This window comes from Anarhichas minor, unplaced genomic scaffold (genome assembly GCF_050575085.1).
Source record: "Anarhichas minor isolate MPS153535 unplaced genomic scaffold, ASM5057508v1 ptg000030l, whole genome shotgun sequence".
In the NCBI taxonomy this organism is placed as follows: Eukaryota; Metazoa; Chordata; class Actinopteri; order Perciformes; family Anarhichadidae; genus Anarhichas; species Anarhichas minor.
The window spans coordinates 5278507-5300927 of record NW_027466476.1 but is presented as its reverse complement, the minus strand read 5'-3'; the positions used below and the strand labels follow the sequence as shown (position 1 = coordinate 5300927).

Genomic DNA, 22421 nt, shown 5'->3' with positions numbered 1-22421 from the left:
TATCCCCAACATGAAATGATATGCAAATTGTTGCCCATTGTAATGCTGCACCACGCGTCAGTGCTTCAAAATGGCCACTGCTGCATGTGCATTACAAGTTCTGCACAATGAAAAAATAAAAATAAAGGTGCCCTGCCTTGTCTCCAAATAAAAATAATTGTGGCTAATCTTAAAATTATATATATATATATATATATATATATATATATATATATATCATTTTAAGATTATTAATTTTAAGATTATTATATTTTAAGATTATACATATATATATATATATATATACATAATTTTAAGGAGTAATGAAGTTGTAATATATAATTTTAAGATTATAATTTTAAGATTATTATATTTTAAGATTATATATATATATATATATATATATATACATAATTTTAAGGAGTAATGAAGTTGTAATATATAATTTTAAGATTATAATTTTAAGATTATTATATTTTAAGATTATATATATATATATATATATATATACATAATTTTAAGGAGTAATGAAGTTGTAATATATAATTTTAAGATTATTATATTTTAAGATTATACATATATATATATATATATATACATAATTTTAAGGAGTAATGAAGTTGTAATATATAATTTTAAGATTATAATTTTAAGATTATTATATTTTAAGATTATATATATATATATATATATATATACATAATTTTAAGGAGTAATGAAGTTGTAATATATAATTTTAAGATTATTATATTTTAAGATTATACATATATATATATATATATATATACATAATTTTAAGGAGTAATGAAGTTGTAATATATAATTTTAAGATTATAATTTTAAGATTATTATATTTTAAGATTATATATATATATATATATATATATATATATATATATATATATATATAATTTTAAGGAGTAATGAAGTTGTTGTGACCTACTGCTGTCTTTGGGAGAACCAATGTACATGTCAGGATATTTAACAGCAATAGTGACGTATATCTTTCACAGTTTTATGAGTCAGATGAGAATGTTAGCGATATATAACTGCGGTTGTTATGCAGTTGCTACTTTGAGCCACCTGAGCCCATTCAAATTCTCAATAAGGCTGAATGTCTTCTGTTAGACCAGAAAAATTGTTATTCTTTAAGTCCCTGACTTCTATACAGCACATGCTCTTGCTAGATTCCTATTCGTCTGATACGTTTAAATCACAGGGTGCATAAAATATGGACGTAGTTTTACGTGACATCCCCCCATAAGAGCCGTTGCGAAACTCAAAGTGGTTGACTCCGGCCTTTGCCATCCTGCAAGTGACGACACAGCCCGACTCTAGAAATGGGCTTAGGTTGGGTGACGCAGCAGAGCAGACAGCTAGCAACCTGAGACGGCACCTACCTGTCAATCAACGGGGGAACGCCTTCAATTATGCCTAATTTGAAGCCTTGATATAATTTAAACCGGTGAGTTATATATAAAAAAAATCATCCCCAAAACAGATGTCATGAACGGGGAAATTAGCGGTAGAGACCAAAACCCTTTTTTGTACTGGGCAGTGAACATGTTTATTTCTGCTGGTAAGCTGGGCATTGTAACAAGCGGTTCTATGGGGATTGGCTCACTTTTGGAGCCAACCTCAAGTGGCCCAAACTGCAGTTTTTGGGAACATCCACGATGGCGCCATTTCTCAGCACCAGAGGTTGCCACTTGGTACAAATCAAAGCTTATGCGTTTCTTGCTTAAAGATATGTAAGCAATGGCCTGTCTAATGTATGGATAGCGCCATACTTATATTCTGTAAAGCATAATGTATGCTGAGGATTAATGGCCATTCAGAGAAAACATCTGATAAGCAATCTCAGGCTTGGTTTATCGTCAGCTGGAAAGTGTGATTTCCGTGGCTGGTTTTTAAAAATGTGCTTAATGTTTCTAAACTCGCTTAATGAACAGAAACAGAACAATGGGACCGTTTCAGATGAAAATGGACCACAATATGTCAATCATTCACACCTGCTCCACAAACCTGGTACCTGAGCAAATCGCAGCACCTGGGTGCAGCCTCTCACTAATCACCATCACCATCTCTCTCTCCATGTCTCACTCAGCCAAATATAATGAACTGGCATGACAGCACAGAGACCAACGTGCCAAAAGAGTCAAATATATCATTTTGCCGAATTATCAGATGGACAGCAATGATTAAACACGTCGACGCATTAGTATTATATGCGACTTTATAATGAAATTTAAATATATAACATTAGAAATTAAATGTAAATCAGGAAAGTCCAAAAGAATTTTAGAGTACCATTTTATTTATGATACCACATGAGTAGGATGGAGTCGGTGTTTGTGACAACGCCAACATCGCACTAGCGACAATTCCAGACACACACGGCTCCATAGAGGTTTCCTCATGTTTGGGGTCACACTGATAGCCGTCCAGTATGTCTCCCTGCTTGCACCACAAAGACTTAATCATTTTCTAAAGAATATTCTAATAGCATCCCTAACATATCAATAATCTTATCCATCAAACAGTAAGTCATATATTTGTATTTGGGATCAAGCATTGTAGAAGATTCGCTTTCAGCTACTCAAAGCTGAGAAACAAAAGAAGAATCACACATTTAAAAATAACTATGAGTATTCTTCTTTGTGACTCCAAATTGATTTGGCTGAACTGTACTGTGCTAAAGATGAGAGCATATGCCTCAGGGTGAAATCGTTGAGCTCGTCATCTGGACATGGACACGTCCAGTTTTACCAAGATGTAAATCTTGGTAAACAAACAACATACCTCGACAATGTTTTTCACACCTCACCGTAGTAAAAGGACACCAGAGGACAATCGTTTCTGGCGGTGTGCCCGGCTTTGAGACCGAGGCCAGGGTCTGAGCCGTGTCAGGGAATATGCCTGGTGACAGATGCTCGGGAGACACGGGCCACGGCAGAGGTCCAGGGAGAGCAATTAGCACAAACGAAGAGGCTATGTCGTTAGCTGGTCTTTATTAGTCTCAGTGATCAGTTCAGAGGCCATTAGTCTCATGTGATCACAGACTTCCCTGGTTGGCTCGGCCCATTACTGGCGTTTGTTATTGCACATTTACACTGTTTCAAGGTGGGGAGACCCACGTATTGCTTTTCGGTCGTTGACAGATGCTGATTTTTGAATATTACGGATGCGATGCGGTTAGGCGATTACATATCGAAGAACAAAATAATATTGGGTGACATTGAGAACAAATCATTTCAGTGTTTGTATTGTGAGCACTCGCTGTTGTTTGATGTTTTTGGTATGAAAAAGATAAAGACATGGCATGCTGTATTGGTATAATTACTATGTTTATCGAAACTTTCATCACCTTTAACTGATTCATATTCATTATCCTGTGTTTTGATGGATCATTTTAGAACACCGTGCTTTTAAAAAAAAGAACAGAATTGTGTGGCAAACACAACAAAACTAATTATATGGTTGCATGAAAATTTGCGGCATCTATCAGCAGCTTTAATCTATCAACACTGTTTCTGGCAGTAGCATTAAAAGGCACTTTTTTTTTTTCAAGCACAAGGTCCAAAGAGGGTCAAGGGTGATGGCTGTGACTAAAGAGATAAATGACTTTGCTGCACTGAGGTCCAAATCAGTGCTTTCTCTTTGAATTATCTGCTGAGTTAACTGGCCTTCTGTACAGGCTCTGACCTGTTATAATAAAGAAGATCATTGTAAATAGAAAATAGGCAATGCTAGGGAGTCATCATATGAATGAATACCAAAGTAACCAGCAGTCACAGCCTTCTGTTCATCTGGTTCTGCTTTTTGTTATTTATTTTCACAACTTTTTTGAGGACCTTGTCTCCTCAAACATGCCTAACGTGGTGGGAATGCTGGTACGGAACGTCTTGCTCTGAAACTCGTGTGATATCACTGGCTGTTGGGGGGGCTCCGGGATATCTTCTTGTATACCTCTCTTCTCTGTCCTGTGTTGCATGCTGGGAAAGAGCCGCCCTGCGTGTTGTTCCTCTCCTTTGACCGGGCCCTGAGAGACTTCCCTGCTAATGTTCCCCTCCTGTTTTACAGCAGTACTTCCTGGAACAGCCCCCCTTCTAGTCATCAGAAGCTACATTAAGGGAGCACTCTGAAGTCTTCCTCCACCACTAAGGGCCCCTGATAAATAACTTATGGGGGAGAGGATTCAAAACATCTCTCCTATTACTAGCCTCGATTCATTTTTTACAGTCCCTCGAGCCCCCCCATCTGTCCTGCACTTCAAACGCATCTGAATGCTCTGAGATAGTTTCCCTATCCTATCCTATGGGATCCATGTGAAAGTAGAGGAGGGGAGGTAGGGATATGAGGGGGGTGGGTGGAAAGAAAAGGAATATGACAGAGCCAGGAGCTTTGAGCAGCAGAATGTGCCGAAAGCATCTCTCCCCCATCACCTTCCTTTCTGACTATTCTCCACGGAGGGGAAGAAAGAAAGCATTTGAAGGAGAGGGAGAGGAGGGAGGGGAAGATTTGTGGTTGAGGCGTCATTGTCCGACTCAGAGCTGCCACTCTGTCAAATTATAACACGTCCAACAACTCCGCTTTTTCTCATTCGCAATTACAAATTAGTCCATTAGGCTGTCGGCTGCCTGTCTTTTCTCTTCTCTGTGCTGGAAGGGGATGTATGTGTGTGTGTGTGTGTGTGTGTGTGTGTGTGTGTGTGTGTAAATCCATAAGGGTGGGCAGATGGGAGGGGACCTTCCCTGGGTGGGAGATGGCAGTTTTAAGCCACATAACGAGACAAACAAGCAAACCAACAGTCGTAATTTGATGTGATGTCGACAGTAATTGTCTTTGATGCCGTGGGTAGGCGCGAGGGTGGAATGGGGGCGCGGCGGGTTGGCCTTGAAGTGGTAGTTATGGAGTATAAATTGGGGCTGCCTGTTTTCTGAAGGTATGAAAAAAAATCCAGACTGCCATCTTTGCGAGGCCGTCACAACAGCATTTTAGTCAACCACCCCATCAGCTTAAATGGATTTTAAATTAGCAGTGAGAGCACGGCTAACAACGCATCGCGGCTGAATAGCCGCCCACTCAGAGCATACATCTGACATGTATGGATTTTGATGGAGCAAAAATGGCTTTCACTGGTCCCTTCTATTAAGACCATTATTTTTTCCCAGCTCTCGAGTCAGGTCTATTCACATCTCAAGCAAATTCAATTTGAGCTCGAGATCAAAGATGTGCATGAGAGCAATTTAGTGTAAAGTAAGTAACGGGGAGACACTTAATTCAAAAGGTGATGATCTTATTTAACTAACATCACATAACATTTAATTATTATGCCTTTTCCCCTTATTAATCAGCATGCTTTCTATCCAACGGGTGCATTATAAAGCCTCAAGGTGGCACCTTTGAAAGGGAATTCATTACTGAACAAACCCTTGTCTTTCCACTTCTCCAGTGGGCCTAAAAGGAACTCATTTATTACAGTACATTCTAATGCCGAATAACATTCGTGCAACTTGGTAGTAGATTTACACTAAGTCCAACTGTTTCTACCTTCTGGCCACGATTGCAGACAGTTACTAAATGTCAATGGCCAGATGAGTACTCTGTGGATCTAGAAAGCACAACCACAGTGTCTTGAATTAATAAGGCTGGTCTCATTTCATCACTACGTGAGTAAAGCTAATGAAATCATGAAGGAATTAAGTTGTTTAAGGGCTGAGTTCTGGTTCTTGGCAGACAATAATGAGCATGCTATGCGCGAACCCCCTCCAACCTCCTCAGTCTATGTCGAACTGCTAACATTGCTTTCATCCAGCCGTTCTAGGAAAAAACAAACAAAAAAAAAAGGACACGAGCCAGTCTTTCAAAGGACAAATACGGAGTGGGGGGTTTTGGGGAGCCAGGGTCAACTTAACAAGCAGGGATCTCACAGATATAAAGGTAAAATGCTAAAAATGTATGGAGGCATGTTTGGACGGGGGCCAGGGTGAACAGCTTGGCCAGCTGAGCAACATCACAGCGGGATGCCTAATAAGCTCTGCGCAATTTTTCACCCCATATTTTATCAATAAAAAAGCAGTTTAAACAGTCTCCCCCTGAACCGCAGCCGCTGCACTGCCTGCCATCTGGAGCTCTCTTTCATTTTATAATCCAACTGTCATTAAAATGCTTCTTGGCAGTTTACAGCTCGTTCCCCCTGTGCAGATGTGGAAGCGATCTTCAGACGGGGCCCTCTGATCAAAGTGTTCGCTGCTGTCAGACTGAACACTTACCACCCTCAGGCTACCTTCCAGTCCAATCCGGACTTAATGCCTCCCATTATTTATTTATTTCCACACTTCTCTATTTATCAGGTGCAACACTCCCTGCAGAGCTACGGTCAGCTCGAGAAGCTGGCAACGGTTGCCTCGAGGTTACACAAGCAGGCTGGCAGGTTGCAGGTTAAAAATGCTGTTACGGTGCTTTTTAGCAAAAGCATGTAACCTCGCTAAATGGACTGGTGGATTTGACATTAGCTGAATATGGACGGCTAAAAGGAATGAATATGAACAAGAAATCCAAGCTACTTAATCTGACCAACCCACACTATAGCGGTATTATTTTTGGTCTGAAAAGATTTTAAGATCCAGAAAAAAATTACTTGGTAAGATAAACTTTCAACTCAAAAGCAGGCATTTATTATCAATACCAGGTCCATTAGCTCAAGATAAAATATATTTTATTCTCAATCATAGAAATAAGTCACCTACAGTGTCTGTTGAAATGGCACTACCTTGAATATTTTGTAGGACTCTACTGTAGGACTATATCTGAGTAAAGCATGGGACAATCATCTTGCATTCAAAGACAATACATATTATCCTATATATAACATATCATTGCTATAAGTCACTAACACGCGTAAATGTGAGTTTTGTAACCTGACAAAATGAGCTTTTCTGGCAGCAGACACAAAGGTGATGGCAGTAGGTCAACCTGTTGGCAGTGTCTCTGTATCATATCACACTGCCACATTCACTGTGTGCACACGCATGACTTGCAGACTGCCCAGCGACCCGCGGCCTCCTCACTGATGTGGCGCGGCGCGCATGGCGTTAATGCTCCGACCGGGTGTTGATTGAGCTCCCCTGAAGCCAGTGACGCATGTTGCCTTTGTTTGGCAGCTGTCCCGGTGTAAGAACTGGGGCCATATTCCGCCTGTCAGTGCCATGTGTTCGGTCTCCTCCGAGCACAGCGGCTGATGCCACTCAACCACCACCCCCCTCTACCTCCCACCCCCTGGCATCTCTGTGGGCACCCCAGGGCTAGCAGGTCTGCACTAATGAAGTCAAATTAATTTAATGGATGCCCATGCTGCCTGCGTCTGTGGTGCTTGGCAGGGGGACAGTTTTAATGCTGGCCTCTGTCTGTGGCTCCAAACCTCATACATATCCAAGAGCTGCTGTACGTCTTCTGTGTGTCAGGCCGAAACTGACAAGCATATCAGCTTCAGTTGTGCCTCTGCGCCCTGCAACACTCAGAATTGATCTTCTGCGCCCATAAAAACTAAAGTGGCAGGGAGAGTTCCACAGTTAATTTTGGAGAGAGACCAGGTGTGTCCACTAATTAAAGCTCACTGAAAAGGCGAAGGGAAAATAACTGGCAAATGAACATGAGTGACAGTCATCGTTAATACCTGCTTCCCGCTGCCCCCTAAGCCTAAAAATCCCCCTGTTAACTTTTATGGAACACCCTTTGATACAATAATTATTTTTTCCCCTGTAATCTTTCGAGCCCTGTACCTTTTCCCCTGGATGGCGCAGATCAAAGCAGAATGGTTTTGTGCATAAGGCACTGCAGAGGCTGGGGTTTCTGGCTTAATTGAAGGCAGCTGGCCCCTGTGTGTGCTTGGGCCTGATCTCAGAGTGCTCTCCGGGGTTCTCGGCTTTCCACATCACATACACGTTCGGAAAGTTCCCTCTGGAGCCCAAGTGACGTGAGAGGGCCTGCAGGGCTTGAGGTCTGGCAGTCGCCAGCCCATCCACAGGCATCTGAGTGTTTAGATTGACTTGGAGATGCTCAAGTGGTTAGCAAAAGAAAGATGGAATATGTTTCTCTCAGTGGGTGGGAGAGAGGCTCATACTCAGTGCCCACTTCCTTTACTGTCCATCATCACCATTATAAGGGCTGCAGATGATCCTTCTCTTAAAGACTGTGAAACTTGGCTTTCTGAGGGAAATATTTTGAAACAGAAAACAGAGCCCAAAGAAATAACAATGACCAGTGACTTCATGATTGATGTGTGTTGATTTTCCTTCTAAGATTTATACAACGAAATGTGACTAGCATACTACTTCGCTGACTGGCCTCTTTTTCTGAGGAGAGAACTGAGGCTCTCCAAGCATTCTTTTCACAGTCACAGTGGACCTAAGCTCCACTTACTGATGTATTCCTGGCCTGAGAGGAAACAACGCATCTTTTGGGAAACTTTATCTCCGATGGCACTGAATCCAAAATAACAACAGGGGATTTTATATCCATCCATGATCGCATATGCCCTTTGTTGTGGAGAAAAAGCAAGTCCTCTTGCATTAGGAAGTCTTGCGCAGACAAGCCAAGGCTGGGACAGACATGAGTCTTGGTGCGCCAGCTCTAAACGCACATCAAGTCTGTCTTGCATTTCCAGCCAGAAGAAATGTGTAAGTAATTACGGTCCAACCATGTTTATTGAATAAAAACCCACTTAGACGTTATGTTTATGCACGATCAGAAACACTCAAATCATACATCCACATATACAAAAACATTTGTGCCTTTTTTTTTCCCTCTGTCCACAGAACTTCTGCACCCAATATGGAGTCAATTTTACTTTTATTACTCATGTGGAAAAATGTATATAGTGCTTGGATTGATATTCAAATGCTGTGCCATGCTGCTTTTGGAGCACAGTGGACACACACTGAGCACAAGGTCAGTCAGTTTAGCTTCCTGTTTAACTTTGTGTCCCACAACTGCATTGGAATTACTCTCAGGGCTGTGTTATGCTTTACCTTCTATTAAGTGGATGCTCATTAACTGCTGTGCATAACTCAACACATACTACGCATGAAGTCACTTCAGGTTAATTAGGTTTTATGTTTGATATTATTTTTTGCAATCTAATTATTTTGAAAGGGAGGCACGAGGTTATGCTACTAATAAAAGCTGCGGCCCTCTTAACATTACGCAGTAATCCTATCTTATGCTAATGTTGGAAATATTGATGAAGGCAGTTTTACAGGAAAGAAATTTCAACTTTCATTTGTATTACTAGAAGATCATCTGTAAAAAATGCATAGTGCAATTGTCTTCATCTGCAGACACACTGAGTATCAGTGGCACCACAGCTGGAGTAAAACTGCACTTCTTGTCGAGTTTGATATGGCAGGCCATGCTTTCTCTATCAGTGTATCATTGAACTGACAAGATCTCCAGCAGAAAATTGTGCAATCGAGCATTCCACCTGGCCGCTGCTGAAACCTCTCCTATTACAGAGGCAGGGCTCTCAGGTGGGAAAAGTAGTGTTGTTGAGGAAAAACCACCTCTAAAAACGGATCTGGTTGAGGTGGAGGGAAAAACACAAACCAAAACCTTGTGTTCATCGGGGCAACAATAAGTCCCTCAATAACAATGATCACACGCTGTTGAACGTCGCTGAGTGGTGACAGGATTTTCTCAAAGCGTTTGCAGAGCACTGCTTTTTCAAAGACAGAGGGTTAGGGGTGCGTGTTATGATTCTAACAGAACAAAGGGACGGCCATTTGTTCTATTAACACCCTCTGCCAACAGAAAAAAATATCAGTGAGAGGAGGCAGTAAGTGAAAGAAGATTACAGTCTTGATGCCATGTTATGTTTTCACACCTCCCCTGCTCCGAGTGGCTGGCGCGGTTTTGCTTCCCACAACCCTTCTATTTTCATCTGCAATGCCAACATCATTGCTAACCTTTAAGAAAGAATCTGGACCAGGCTATTGGGTGCCACATCAATGACGCCACGGCCATGTTGACTGTCCCTGCATCGCCGTATGACATGCATTGCTAGTGACAAGCAGTCTTTGCTGATGTCTGTTGGCTGTGTCTGTAGGCTGGCCCTGCAGAAGCTCCAAGTTTTACTCTGTCATCACGCCTCTTCTTCCCAACATGCACTGGGGCTTGGTTTCACCGCTGAGCTTGCCCTTACACTCACTTCACGCCAAGCTTGCAGACAAACACACATCGCATAAGACTCAAGGCGTCCTTCTTCACTTCAGAGACAAATCCAAATGTCCTCTCTGTTCACCGCATACTTGTGCTCTAAATGCACAACAGATGTATCTCCTGAGAACCACGAAAATAAATAAAAAATAAGAAACATTAAGCTGCAGAGCACACATGATTTGGATCTGACCAGAAATGAGAGCATGTTGCAAACAGCTCAATAAAAATCAAACCGATAAATGTTTCCAGGTTCATTGTAATAGCGAGATGTGAGGAACATCATGATCCGAGTAGTTCTGGCCAATCTACAAAGTTAGAAGTCATCATCTAAAAAGTTGATTATGGCATAACTCTAATCTCAGCATTAACCCTTAGCCACAAAGTCAAAACTGTAGTGAATAGAGGAAGGAACTGAGGGAGGGGGGGAAGAAAGACAAAAGCAAGAGGAGAAAAATGACATCTCCATATTAAGGGCTGTGTTGCCGGTGTCAGTTCTAATTTCACAGTGCCTGTGGGGAGCTGAATGCAACCAGTCAGTTCTGGTCTCGTCTCGTTCCTCCTCCATTTTGAATGGAGGCCGGTGAATCCCAAGCTGGGGGGAAAGGAATATTACTGGCAAATTGGTTTTAGATTAAAGGAGGTGGCGAGGCATTCTGCTTTCTCAGCTCTTTCCCAGGTGCACTTAATCTAATTTCATTAAAGAGATGAGGACGGATGAGCACTTGTGTCGAAACATTAAGCCGGTCCATTTTTCCTGTCCATAAAAAAACGTTCTGGTTGTCAGCGGGCTGGTGGGTGGCCTGTTTGTTATTGAATATGATGACTCTCAGAGACCAATCTAGATCTTACAAAGCAGCGGGGGTTGAGGGGGTATGTAGGAGGGGGAACATACATACATGAATATATTTGACTATTGCTGTTTTCCTTCTCCAAGATGGCGACGGAGGGGAGGAAGTCAAATTCGACAAGACTGGTAATGACAGATAGAGAGCATATACCAGGAGGATGATCATTCAAAGAAGAAATAGAGAGGTGAGGGTAGAGGTGGTGCTAACGGATAAGTTTGAAATCCCCACAGCATGTTTGCTTTTTGTTGGGGGTGCACTGCTTGCTTCACAGAGCGTACACCCCCCCCCCCTCCCCCCCGAATTCATCAGCTGGGAGGATACCACGAGCTGACGAGCCATTACTGATAAGCCGGTAGAGACGCTCCGACGCGGTGATATGGCATTCATTCTGCACACAGCAGGGAGATAAGGGGGTAGAGAAGGAATTAATGTGTCAATCAGAGCCTGTGCGCTGCCCTGGCAGATGAGTACACCGGAGCCATAAAAGAGCTCATAGACAGGATGTGGTAATGGTCCTTGGAGACTCCCCCCGAGACAGATACACTGTCTGCTGAGTGACTGCTCGGCAAATAGGACCAAATAGAATTAGCCGACCTGGGTGTCCTCCGCTGTGGCTATGGTGATGCGGCTGTGGCGGTGGCAGAGCACCCGACACAAGGCTGCTGTGTTAAGGGCTGCAGAGAATATAAGCGGTTCATGCTAACGTTCCGCAGGCAGGCAGACGGCCACTGTATTATTTGCGCCGGAGAAAGAATACGGAGGAAATTGGAGGAGCCAGTGAGGATGAAAAAGTGGGGCCTAATGGAGATAGGATGACACTTCAGTAGAGTGCATGAACAAACTGGGAAGGGATAACTCCCGCTCTATTTCTTTCCCTGCCTCTCCCATGAATGAAAATGACCCTTTTGACTTGGAGTATCTCTCACGTGTCAGAGGTTGATAGATTACAGGTGGAGCAGCATTTTTTATAGCAGTTGAAAGGGCACTTTGAATAAGACCTGGCGTTAGGACACCGATTGCGGAATTTGTAAGTCTTAAAATAAGTCTTAAAAATTGCTTGACCTAAGTTAGTTTACCAGATTGTAAGTATGTTAATGCAATCCATGAGTAATAAACCAGAAAAGAGGAAACTATTAAAACATTTCTCACAAAGAGCCAAATAAAAACATCTAATTAGGAAGTATGTTAAATAACACATCTCATTCACATTCACATTCAACACTGATCTTGTGACGTCTTGTTATCACAGATGTCACCATTACACAAGCGCAACCATTCATTCAACACATTATTTTGTGAAACACTGAACCACTAACACGTGTTCTGGGGCATGTCAATACATTTTAATCACACAGTCATTAAGTGGGTCAAAATATTTGGATCAAGAATAAAGAAAGATGTTCCCAGTTCCATAGCATGGCCTCAAACTGACTTGAATACACTTAGTCCTTGTATTGCCAAACAACATGTTAGCTTCTTTATGAGCATGTGATATATATGCCCAAAAACGGTAACGTCTGTTAAATACCCATAAGGAACACTTAATTATGTGGCTCCCCCCCCCCCCCCCAGGGTGCAGACATAAGTGAGGCAATTCAAGGTCAACGCTGTAATTTTTTTTCAAATGAACACTGAATAGTTTTCATTGTCATCATTTAATCTTGGACATCATATGACAGGCCTCCCCAGAAGAAACGCCAGTCATGAGAACACAAAGCGTGGCCGATTTACCCAAAAGATCCCCTTTAGAGCAGCCTCGCCTAGAACTGGAGGTGACCCGGCCCATCTCAGAAGAATTCAAGGAAACACATCACTGCATGCTATCTCGCTGCTTTGATAAGAGCGAACTTCACAAGGTCCAGCAATCTAAACCGGCTTTCCTGTAAAAGCAACTCGTCAGTTTTATTCAAAATACAGTGCAACTGATTGCACCCAGGGGGCACACCTGGAAGCTATATTCTAATTAAGTTAATCTGTGAAATCCTGACAATGTGGGTGTTTAGGTGGCTGGTAATCTGATGTGAAAGGAGTTCTTTGTTTTCATTGGAAAGATACGAGCTGGCACCTGTTTCAGCAAAACGTTACACAAAATTATCGCTGTCGTGTTATCCCGAGTGCGGGCAATTACAAATGACAGTGTTTGTCTTTCTCCTCACGGTACCCAATTTTTACACCGTCGTTTTCTTTTTCTGCTTTTGGTGATGGCCTGTCAAAGTACCTCTTCCCGGTCTTCTTCTTTCCTCAGCAATGTGCTGTGGATGATACGCAACTCTCATCATCTCACCTTAATTATGATATTATGTCTTTCTGAGGAATGAAAAGGTCAGCACTGCTTTAGTCTTTATCCAGATGCTCTTTTTGTCTTGCACTGTTGTGAACAGTATATTTTCAAAGATTTCATAATCGTGAAACCTGTTTTGGAATGTTGCTGTTCATTTCCTGTTGGCTGAGAATGAAAGCTTTTCTTTGTTCAATACCTCTGCTCCTCAGAATGGAACATGGCCATCATTAGAACAATGGATAATATCTTACTTTGTGATAAAGCTTTCAAATAGAGCATGCGGCTATGTTGATGGGTTGCTATGTTGGGCGTGACACAGGTTCTTATTGCTCAATGCTTGGAAAGATTAGGTATTGCGTGTCATAATGGAAGAAGATGGGAACTCTGATTTTACACTCATGTTGCATTTATGTAAGGTTCATGTCTTCCAAAGTCGCTGTTCCATCACATGCTGCTTGCTGATGCAAAGCTAACGTTAGCGAGCAGCAATTGAGGAGGAACATTTAGGTATATATATATATACTGTATATACATATATATATATATATATATATGTAGTCATTCTTTATGTTAGTAATGTTAAACAAGTCCTATTACAGATCTGTATTTGTTACTTCTTAAGTGACCTTAAAAGGATAGGTCGATTTTAAAACATTACTGACAGAAGAACTCAGACAGAGTGAAATCAACAGTTATTTCACATTAAAAGCCAATATAACTCAACTTAATTTGCAGTATTATTTTGGTACCTATTGGATTCACATTAATGGTTTAGGTATCATGATTATTTAGTATGTTTCTCACTTAACTTGTAATAAAAGTAGCATTTGTAAAAAATGAGTCTTTTTCATAGATTGCATTCAGTATTCATTTGTATGAACCAGTAATGGTTGGCAAGATGAAATACCACTTCATGCCATACTGATCAGATGACAAGTGTATGAGCAGAGAAAAGCCTGACCAGTCTGGCTCTTGACAGTGGACTGTGTGTAATTGGTACAGAATTCAACAATCGGACAGCTGAAAGCTTGGCAGCAATGTCTAATAGCGTGTCTTGAACTGCATCCCGGCCCACCTAAGCTGGCAAACATAACTGGTGCCAAATCGAAAATATGGAGCTGTTTTTTGAACAGACAGAGACTGACACCTAACCAACAACATAGCAACACAGCAATCCTTGTTTTTTTTCCTCCTTTTTATTTAGTGTTGTTTAGCGTCCTTGTATCAAACTTTTATATAGTAAATGTCAAAATGTGTGACACTATAGAACTGTTACAAGACTCAAGGAACTAGTAGAGCAAGAAGGAAAACAAAACCCTGAAAAGGAAACAGTCTGAGAGCTTCCCTCCTACTTTACGTCCCTCTCTGCCCCCCCCCCCCTTCTCAGCGATGCCAGGGAGCCGCATGGAGACTGACAGGCCTGCTACGTCTCTCCGTCGTGTCAACTAGCTAGCGCCCTCGGTTCCTTCTCGCTTCAATGAAGAGATAAAAGCCTATTGACTTGCCAGGCTACAGTTAATGCAAATTGGGCCTACTATCAATGTATTATTTATAAGGAGAGCTGCAGACATTTCCACAGAACTGGGAGCTAGGCTTACAGGAGATTAGGCATGCTATCTCATTCATTTACCAGGGAGTAATTGCTAAACTGTGGAGGAATTAGAATGCGTAAGGTTCCCCAAAGGCGTTTCATCTTGTAACCAGGTGGCTGCCATCAGACAACCACCTCCAAGTCTGTGATAAACAAATACACACAAGTGAAACTGATAGACTACATCTGTCAAATGGTTTAAACTTGATGACGTCACTGCTAAAATAATAAGCATTTTTTTAAGCTCACTGAGTTGCTGATAAGTTGTTTCCATGTTTATATTTGAGTCTTTTGAAGGAAAATAAAGATTACATTATGGTACTATTCAGCCCTCGTTAGTAAACCTAACTTTTAAATCATTTTTCATAAGCCTCAAAGACCGCCCCATAAGGTGATTGATTCTCCATACTTCAGCCAAGCAAAAATGGAAACTGCACAAATGAGCACCTATCATTTCTGGTGGCCATCTTTGATTGAGGAGGATTAAGGTACGGAGACACCCTATCGGTTTCCAAAGTGTGACCTACATTATTAAAACAGGATTCTTTCTGTGACTGGAACATACTCATTGCAAAACTCTCAAATGTAACACTAAAAATCATAATATAAACAGCATCAAGTGGAGCTATGATAGCGCTAGCGATAACACGAAAAACAGCTTCTTCATGTACTACATTTTCTTTGTCACTTTCTTACTCTGTGAGACGCAAACGATCAACAGTGTTGGGACCGTCGGAGTGTCTTTTACCCCTTATCTTTTTCCACCAACAACACATAATGACTGTTTCCCCTCTTTAGTTGGGAGCTCAAATATGTTATTCACAACTCTCAGCCACTTCACGTGGGGAGTGAATGAACACAGGAAAAGCAGTCTTACCTTGTCGTCAATGTCACACTCACTGTCACACTGTAACAGAAAAGAGACAGACACAGGATACATAAGGAATTATTCATTTGGCTTCCCCCCCCCCACCCCAATAGCCCATAATCAGTGCAGATGTTATTTTTGTGTGCAACCTCTCATTCACTGACAGCTTTCAGTGCAAAACGGCAAAGGATGAAGAGGGAGAGGAGAGTGTGTGGTAGTCTAAGAGACTTTTTCATGTTTGAAAAGCGACACAGCGACCGCATTGAACACCATTCTGGTGTTTCTGTTGCAAATTCAATGCTGTAAATTTACAAAAGATGTAAAACGAATAACACTATACACTGGATTCTATTATGAGGAGTCTGTTCAATGACTTTGCATTCAGCTGCAGCTTGTCATTTAGCCTTTCAAGAGTGTGTCCTTGAGATACTATCGTCTAATTTAAAGCCGAGCTTAGACTCTCTGAATACTCAAAAACAGTGCCTATTAAGTGTGTTATTTCAAATCCGCCTTTGTCAAACCAGTCTTTAATTTCTATGTCAGACTTCTACAGGGATAAAGGAACTAAATAACAAGAGAGGTTGAACTCTGAAATATGCCTCGTCTGGCACAGCCAAAGGCCAAATCACCTGCTATTCAGTCGGAAAAAAGTGAAATGTTTCTTTCTTCACTTCAAATCTCACCATTCAAATACGAAGTGATTAGGCTCAAATATCTTCAGAGGTGCATCCTTAAAAATAACAAGAAAAAGAGAAACAAGTAACTGACAGAGGAGAATACTCCAGATATTAAGTGCCACAGCCTTGACATGTTCACAGGCAGAAAACTAATTGTTATTAGAATTAGAAAATTGCATTCTAGAATGTGTTAAGTCAAAGTAAAGTCAATAATCCCGGTTTACTGTCAGTTGAAACACTAACTTTAATTTTCATGAAAAGCATGACCTCGTTCTCATCTTAAATCCGGCCTGCATGATCCTTGCTTCCGTTTCTCACATTCATTTGAGGGTAAGTGCTTAATGCTCCTGGTTGGTAACTCTCTCTCCCCCCAACACAATACATGGCAAAGTTGTGGAAACAGGAGTGGTCGAGCAGCAGGCCAGTCCCACTGGACCTCACAGCAGGATGCACGACGAGCAGAGCGATTCAAGCGAAGAGCCACATCGAGAGGGAGAGGGCCCCCTGTGAAAAACTGCCTTCAACCTGTCAATTAAGTCCCTGTGGCAACATATTTAAGTGGACCCTCTTTGTTTTGTTTGACTCCCTTTCAGAGCCGGGCACAATGAGGAGGGAGCTGGGTCAATGGAGGCACAGCGGCCCTTTGTTGTGAGTGCGGTGGGTCCAAATATATAATTAAGTAACGAGAGTAATCAGTGCAAGGGCTCATTGGCCAAGGTCTCTCAGGAGAGGAAAGTGGTGGTGGTGGGGGTGCTTCCATTCCCCGTGATTCATCCTACTCTGCAAAGACAAGGGATACAGCTGGAGTCTTTGCTGGCAGACGTGAGAGAAGAACATTGTGGCTCAGCCCTTTAGGAGGGTTTATTGTCGCTTGCATCTCTATCTGCAGAATATCGACGTCAAGAAACGCCTGAGCTCCTATTGTTCATACTGACACATTCCTACACAAGACAAAAAGTACGAATATACATGCAGGATAATACAGTCAAATTACATGTTCAATACGAGTCCTTGTGAAGTGATTGTTGTTTACGATTCCAGAGCCTGTCAGTAAGTATAAAGAAAATAAGTGTGAACGCAAAGGAAAGGTGCCTCATAATACTGCAGAAAATGCAAAAATGGCCCGACAATTGTTCTGTTCTTGTGTAAATATGGTTGAAAGAAATGCAAAATGTCTTCTCTTATATGTTCCCCATTTATAAAACAATTTTGATAACTATAATACTACTACTACTAAAAATAAAGGATGTTAAATATTGGGGACATTTCAACGCTTTGTGTCCTCTTGTCTCTTGGGGAATGTTTGCAGACCCTGTTTTCTGTGCCTCTGCTTGTGAAAAGACCTTCATTACAGAGTGCAGGGCGTTAACAAGAGAAAGTAGCTTAGGCTTCTTGTCAATCAATTCCCCATTCAGACTACGGATTCCAGACAAATGAATTGTCAGCCATTTCTATACTGCTTGTTAGTGGATCATCACAACCTATAATCACCACCCATTTGTTCACCACTCTGGTGGTGAATCACATTTAAAACAATGTTTTGTCCATCTTGATCCATCTGCGAATTACAATAAAAGGAAAATTGATCCAATCCCCAACATCGCCCTACCCCCAGGAAGCAAGTCTAAATGTATTCTTAGCATGCAGCTGAACAGATGACTTCCATCTCACAGCAGTTGGGAGTTCTTCTCTATCCCTGGGGACGAGTTTAAACCCTAGGTGATGGAGATGAACAACTGGCTCGGTCTATTCCCTGGGTGCATGCTTGGCCTTGTTGTTGCAGCAGTAGCCATGAAACTAGAGATGAGGCCTCACAGGGCTGGAGCTGGCGAGGAGGGAAAAAATAATATCAAAAGAGCACAGCATGGTGCTTATCCTTTTACAAGAAGGCTGCACTGCAGCAGAGCGTAAAGAGGAATACAGGCTAGGGCTCAGACAGAGAGACACACAGCACAGCAGGGGAGAGAGAGGCAGGTGGAAAGGGGGAACAAAACAACAGTACGAACAGGCAGGGGGGATGCTATAGAGATGAACGGATGGACGGATGGAGGTAGTGTTCGAGCAGTTTTTGTCAGTATTGTATGTGATTGCCCTGTTGGGCTATTACACTTGGTCGAGTCAAAGGAAATAATACAATGAACCTATGAAAGTAATAGATTGGCTCCCATTTGTGAGTGCATGGGTGTAAGAAGAGGACCACTTCATTTAGGCCCCCTATGCGTCTTTGAATAGTTACACGGGGTAAAAGATTTTTTCGCAGGGCTATACAAGAAAACCAAAAGGTGAAAGAGCAAAGCCACAACCCCAAATAGAAAACTCCCTAAACAGCATGTCTGGTGGCCAGAGGGGACATTGTTAAAATCGGAGAGATATGCAGCTCACTAAGCTGCTGACAGGAGTCAAGCCTCTAGTGGTTTGTGTCTCTCATAGATGTTCACCAACTAAACAAACGTGGGGGGGAAAAACGGAAAAAAAACTGGCTTGCTCTTCAGAGGCAGGGAGCAAGCAGCAACATCTGTACCTGGCAACCGCCAGCTATGAAGGGTAACAGGGGACCAGCTTCAGCGGATGGCTCATGCACAACCCTCCCTCCCAGCATCCCACCTCCTCTCTAACCCCCTCTCCCCTCAGCCAGCACATCAGACTGATGCGTTTGACATTTACACAGCTTTCAACACTTCAGAGACAGGAGATTTATTCCACCAGCGGCCTTGGCTGGAGCCGGGCCCCGACCTGGGCTGGCCCCCATGACGACCCTGTAGCTCAGCCCTTCAATGAGGCAGCGAAAGGGGGAAAAAACAGAGAGGGGGAAGGAGGGAAGGAGGGATGGATGTCTCGATCCTCCTGTACATTTTCTCTGGCAGATTCCGAAAGACGTGCAAGGCGAAGACAATAAGCGCTGCGCATCCCGGAGCACATTAAAACGACTGGCCAAATTAATCACACAGTTCCACTTGTCACACTCGGAGGACAGTCTGCCATGAAGTCTGCCTCAGAGACAGAGAGAGCAGAAGAGGAGGAACTTGCCTGGCGACACAAATGCTGTGAAGGCGTCAACGACTGTCTGACTGAATACTGATCCCAGCCCTGTACTTGCTAAAAGAAACCTTAACACTGAATTGAGTAGTTTAGGGCGGCTACTTCATCTTGAGTCCTAAAAATATTTATTTTGCGTCTTCAATTAAAAACGTAATAAATGAGAAGAGAAAAAAATGATGCGAAATGAAAAAATTGAAGAAGGGCCAGGAGTCCGACTGAGCAGTGAGACAGCAGCAGCACTTGATCCCTGCACACATGTAGACATCTTAATACCGACGAGAGAAATGGCTTCAACTCAGAAGACATCTCTTCAGGGACATTGACTGAGATAGTCCTGATTGTGAGGGAGCAAATACGGACAAATCCAAATCTCCTAGAGTGAGAGCACACAGAGGGGGGGTTATGGTCCATTTAGATAGCCGAGGACCAAAGCAATGTCAGATACTTCTGGAACAACACCAATTTCCTCCTGCAATTTCCCTCCTGCGGATGCTGGGATGAGTTGTTTGGACGTAGGCGCAGTGGCCACTCTGAGGGGTGGAAGCAGAGGCTCGCCTAACATTTCCAGGCCTAAAACATCAGCGGGAGATCTGAAGGTCTCTTTGGACTCGTGGCGAAGGGTGAAGCCTTACTTGAACTCAGCTTCCGTAATCTATCGACAGGATGTTTAGTTGCGCGCTCTTACCACGTTAACTTTCTCACCACCTCACAGACACATTTAAGCCACAAGTAGCTACAAAGTTGAGGAAATAGTTTGTGCATGCGTGTGTGTGTGCGTAAGTATGTAAGTGGGTTGGAATAACATCAGAATAGTCAAATAACAAAAGGAATATCTGATATGATTCACATAACCTTACAGTTTCATGGCTACTGTGCACCTTAACTAAAAAAAGCTTTGGGTGCTTAACTGCGGTATTAATATTAGGGTTGCCAAGGCTCACATGTCACCACTGCATTTAACTCTCAACAATAGAAGAAAAAAAATCAAGTGATCACTCTTGACACCACCAGCTGTATCTGAAAGCACCACCTAGCAAAGTGATTTGATCACAGGATCAAATCTATACAGCCATTTGAACCTTGACCTCCCCAGCGGGCAGCATGGGAAGTCAGCTGATTACCCCGGGTCAGCCTCGGAGCTCTGGATTAGGAAAGTATCGATCCCAGTGAAGATGTATGCTCCAGGGGGAATGAGATTGAGAGAAAAAAAAACTCTGCCGGCTAGAAATAATATCGACCGGCAGAGGAGGCCTAGACAGGCTCTCACGTAAAACCATATTTGAGCTTGGGACCTCGGAGTTGGCTGTGCAAACATAGAGACGGCTTCAGCAAAAGCTCCTTTCACAGAGGCCCATTGAGAGAGGACAGAGAGAGAATGAGAGTGGAGGAGGATTGAAGAAGACAAGCTCAGAGAAATGCTCTTTGCATTAGCCAGACACACAGAGGCTTCTGGTTCAGAGCTGACACACTTAAGGGAAGAGTCAGCGGGGGCCATGTAAATCTAGACAGGGTGAGGAAAGATATCGTCCTGACCTGGGGCCAAACTAAGCAGATTTTAACATTACCCAGAGTCCATGTAAACAGCACTGAGACCTGGCCCCTCTCCGTTTCACTTCCATGCAAAGTATGTGGTGGGGTTGTGAAGGAAGAAGGGGGGGTGCACGGACAGATTGATGGGGATAGTGGTGGGGGCAAACTTGAAGAGCTGTTCCCCTTCTCCACTAAATTAAAGGACCGCCTTGTCCTTTCCAGCAAGAAATACCTCAGCCCTTGCTTTCAGCACTCGCTGGGGGAGCAACAGAGCCGACTGGGCTGGTGGTGTGATCCTTGGAGTTTGGAAGGGGAAAAAACAGACTGTAATGGCAGATGTACGAGGGAACAGGGAGCATTTATTCAGCTCAGAGAGAAAGAAGAAAACTGCCAGAAACCTAAAGGGACAGGGAATACACAACTGTGTTATGAATATAGCCGTGGAAGAAAAATGGGGATATAGGTAAGAGAGAATGAGGAAAAAAATATCACTGATTTATGTTTTTATTTTTGCACCTCGTCTTTCATAAGGCTCCCTTTGGCTTCTTCTTGTCTCTGCTGACCGTGTGACTGTAACAAGCTCGCTATCTTGCCTTCAGAGGTGAACCCGCACACACACACACACACACACACACACACACACACACACACACACACACACACACACACACACACACACACACACACACACACACACACACACACACACACACACATTTACAACCCTCAGCACCTCCCAGTGCTTTGACATGGCCCCAAGCTCGGTGGTGCTGAGCTGCAGCGGCAGACACTGGGCATTGGAAATTTAAGTCGGGGCGTAGGAGAAATTAGGCGAGGAGGCAAGGAAATGGGATGTTGACTTGAACTGGCCCCGGGGGCAGCTGAGAGTCTCCCTGTGCAGCTCCGCTGGCTGCCTGACAGTTTGATGGAGTGAGTGGAGGCTTCCCTGCGGCCCGAGCCGCCGTCTCTAACACTGATGTAGCTCAGTGAGGAACAGATTGAGCCTCCAGGCATCGCTCTGTACTGCTACTCCCCTCCTCTCTCACGCTTTCTCACTCTCTGTACTGCTACTACTAGCTCTCTCTCTCTCTCTCTCTCTCTTACTAATCCTGTCAAGCCAACACACAGAAACATGTACACACACATATACATGCATATACATGCTACAACACAACATCTCATACTGTATGCACACATAAAGACACTTAGATACACAGAAATAACAGCAACACCCACAGAGAGCTTGGCTCCCTCCTTCCTTCTCCTCCCAACGACAGTAATGTGATGAGCACTACAGATGCTGTTTACTGAGCTCTGGCCGACACACAGGGGGTAGGAGGAGGAGAGGGAGGGTGGGATGGAGGAAGAGGCAGAAGGAGGTAGAGTCAGG

At 42.9% G+C, this 22421-nt stretch overlaps 1 protein-coding gene across 6 annotated transcripts in view; it reads right to left on the bottom strand.

Moving 5' to 3' along the window:
• fbrsl1 (fibrosin-like 1) overlaps window positions 1–22421 on the bottom strand; it is a 250529-nt gene that overhangs the window by 72596 nt on the left and 155512 nt on the right. For 3 of the 6 annotated variants that reach the window (XM_076104290.1, XM_076104286.1, XM_076104287.1), the window contains exon 6: window positions 15795–15824. The exons of the other annotated variants lie outside the window; for them this stretch is intronic. In XM_076104290.1, the coding sequence (XP_075960405.1) occupies window positions 15795–15824 (30 nt within the window). The remainder of the gene's footprint in view (window positions 1–15794; window positions 15825–22421) is intronic. 6 annotated transcript variants of the gene reach the window in all.